Source organism: Phalaenopsis equestris, unplaced genomic scaffold (assembly GCF_001263595.1).
Source record: "Phalaenopsis equestris unplaced genomic scaffold, ASM126359v1 Scaffold193925, whole genome shotgun sequence".
NCBI lineage: Eukaryota > Viridiplantae > Streptophyta > Magnoliopsida > Asparagales > Orchidaceae > Phalaenopsis > Phalaenopsis equestris.
The window spans coordinates 1-1097 of record NW_018213874.1 but is presented as its reverse complement, the minus strand read 5'-3'; the positions used below and the strand labels follow the sequence as shown (position 1 = coordinate 1097).

The following is a 1097-nucleotide window of genomic DNA, read 5'->3' as shown; positions in this document are numbered from 1 at the left end:
ATTTTTGAAAACACATAAATTTTCAAAACACAATTTACACAAATAATTCATTTTAAAAAACACTAGCACTCCAAATAAATTAATTTCATGCGAGTTCTGGATAAATCCAGATCTATTTTCTTCTTTTATTTTTTGTCCATATTATTTAATGATATTATTAATCACATTAGATACAGCATGACCGGCTACTCCCGGTCACCCTCCTTCTTCCTCCCCGCCCTGCTGTATATAAACTCCGTAGTCCCTCACGGGCAGAAGCAGTGAAGCAAGGAAAAAATATCGTGTAGCCGTTTGTGTAGAGAAGAATCATCAAAGATGCCGATCACTCGCATAGCTATCGGATCACGGGAGGAGGCGTATCACCCCGGAGCTCTCAAGGCCGCCCTTGCAGAGTTCATATCGACCATCATCTTCATCTTCGCCGGCCAAGGCTCCGGCATAGCCTACGGTTTGCTCCTCTCCCTTCCCTTCCCTTTCCTCTCTCCCTTTCAAATCCTTCTTCTAACCTTCGCTTTTCGCATAAATGAACAAACTTTTTTCTTCTAATAACTTTTCCTCTGTTTTCTACCAGTAAAAAAACCTAATTTTTTTTCTACTTTTTGACAGCAAAGCTGACCCCCGGCGGCGCGGCGTCGCCGGCAGGACTTCTCACGGCGTCAATAGCACACGCCTTCGCACTATTCGTAGCAGTTTCCACAGCGGCGAACATCTCCGGCGGGCACGTTAACCCTGCGGTGACATTTGGCCTCTTTCTCGGCGGCAACATTACTCTGTTCCGCGGTCTGCTCTACTGGGTGGCCCAACTCCTCGGCTCCATCGTCGCCTGTCTCCTCCTCCGCGTCTCCACCGGTTTTCTCTCCGTCGGCTCTTTCGGCCTAACGGACGTCAGCGAGTGGAACGCCCTCGTGCTCGAAATCATCTTAACTTTCGGTCTGGTTTACACGGTCTACGCGACGGCGGTGGATCCGAAAAGAGGAAGCATAGGAACGATAGCTCCGCTGGCTATCGGCTTTATAGTGGGTGCTAATATACTGATCGGAGGGGCGTTTGACGGCGCGTCGATGAACCCGGCCGTGACGTTCGGACCTGCCGTTGTG

At 49.0% G+C, this 1097-nt stretch overlaps 1 protein-coding gene across 1 annotated transcript; it reads left to right on the top strand.

Annotated features, from left to right (window-relative positions):
- Window positions 1-241: 241 nt before the first annotated feature.
- On the top strand, window positions 242-1091 carry LOC110034844 (probable aquaporin TIP1-1; the record flags this gene model as incomplete). Its single annotated transcript, XM_020739083.1, has 2 exons — window positions 242-448; window positions 607-1091. Coding segments are annotated over exons 1-2 (618 nt in total), but the record flags the coding sequence as incomplete, so codon positions are not given.
- Between the last annotated feature and the right edge of the window lie 6 nt (window positions 1092-1097).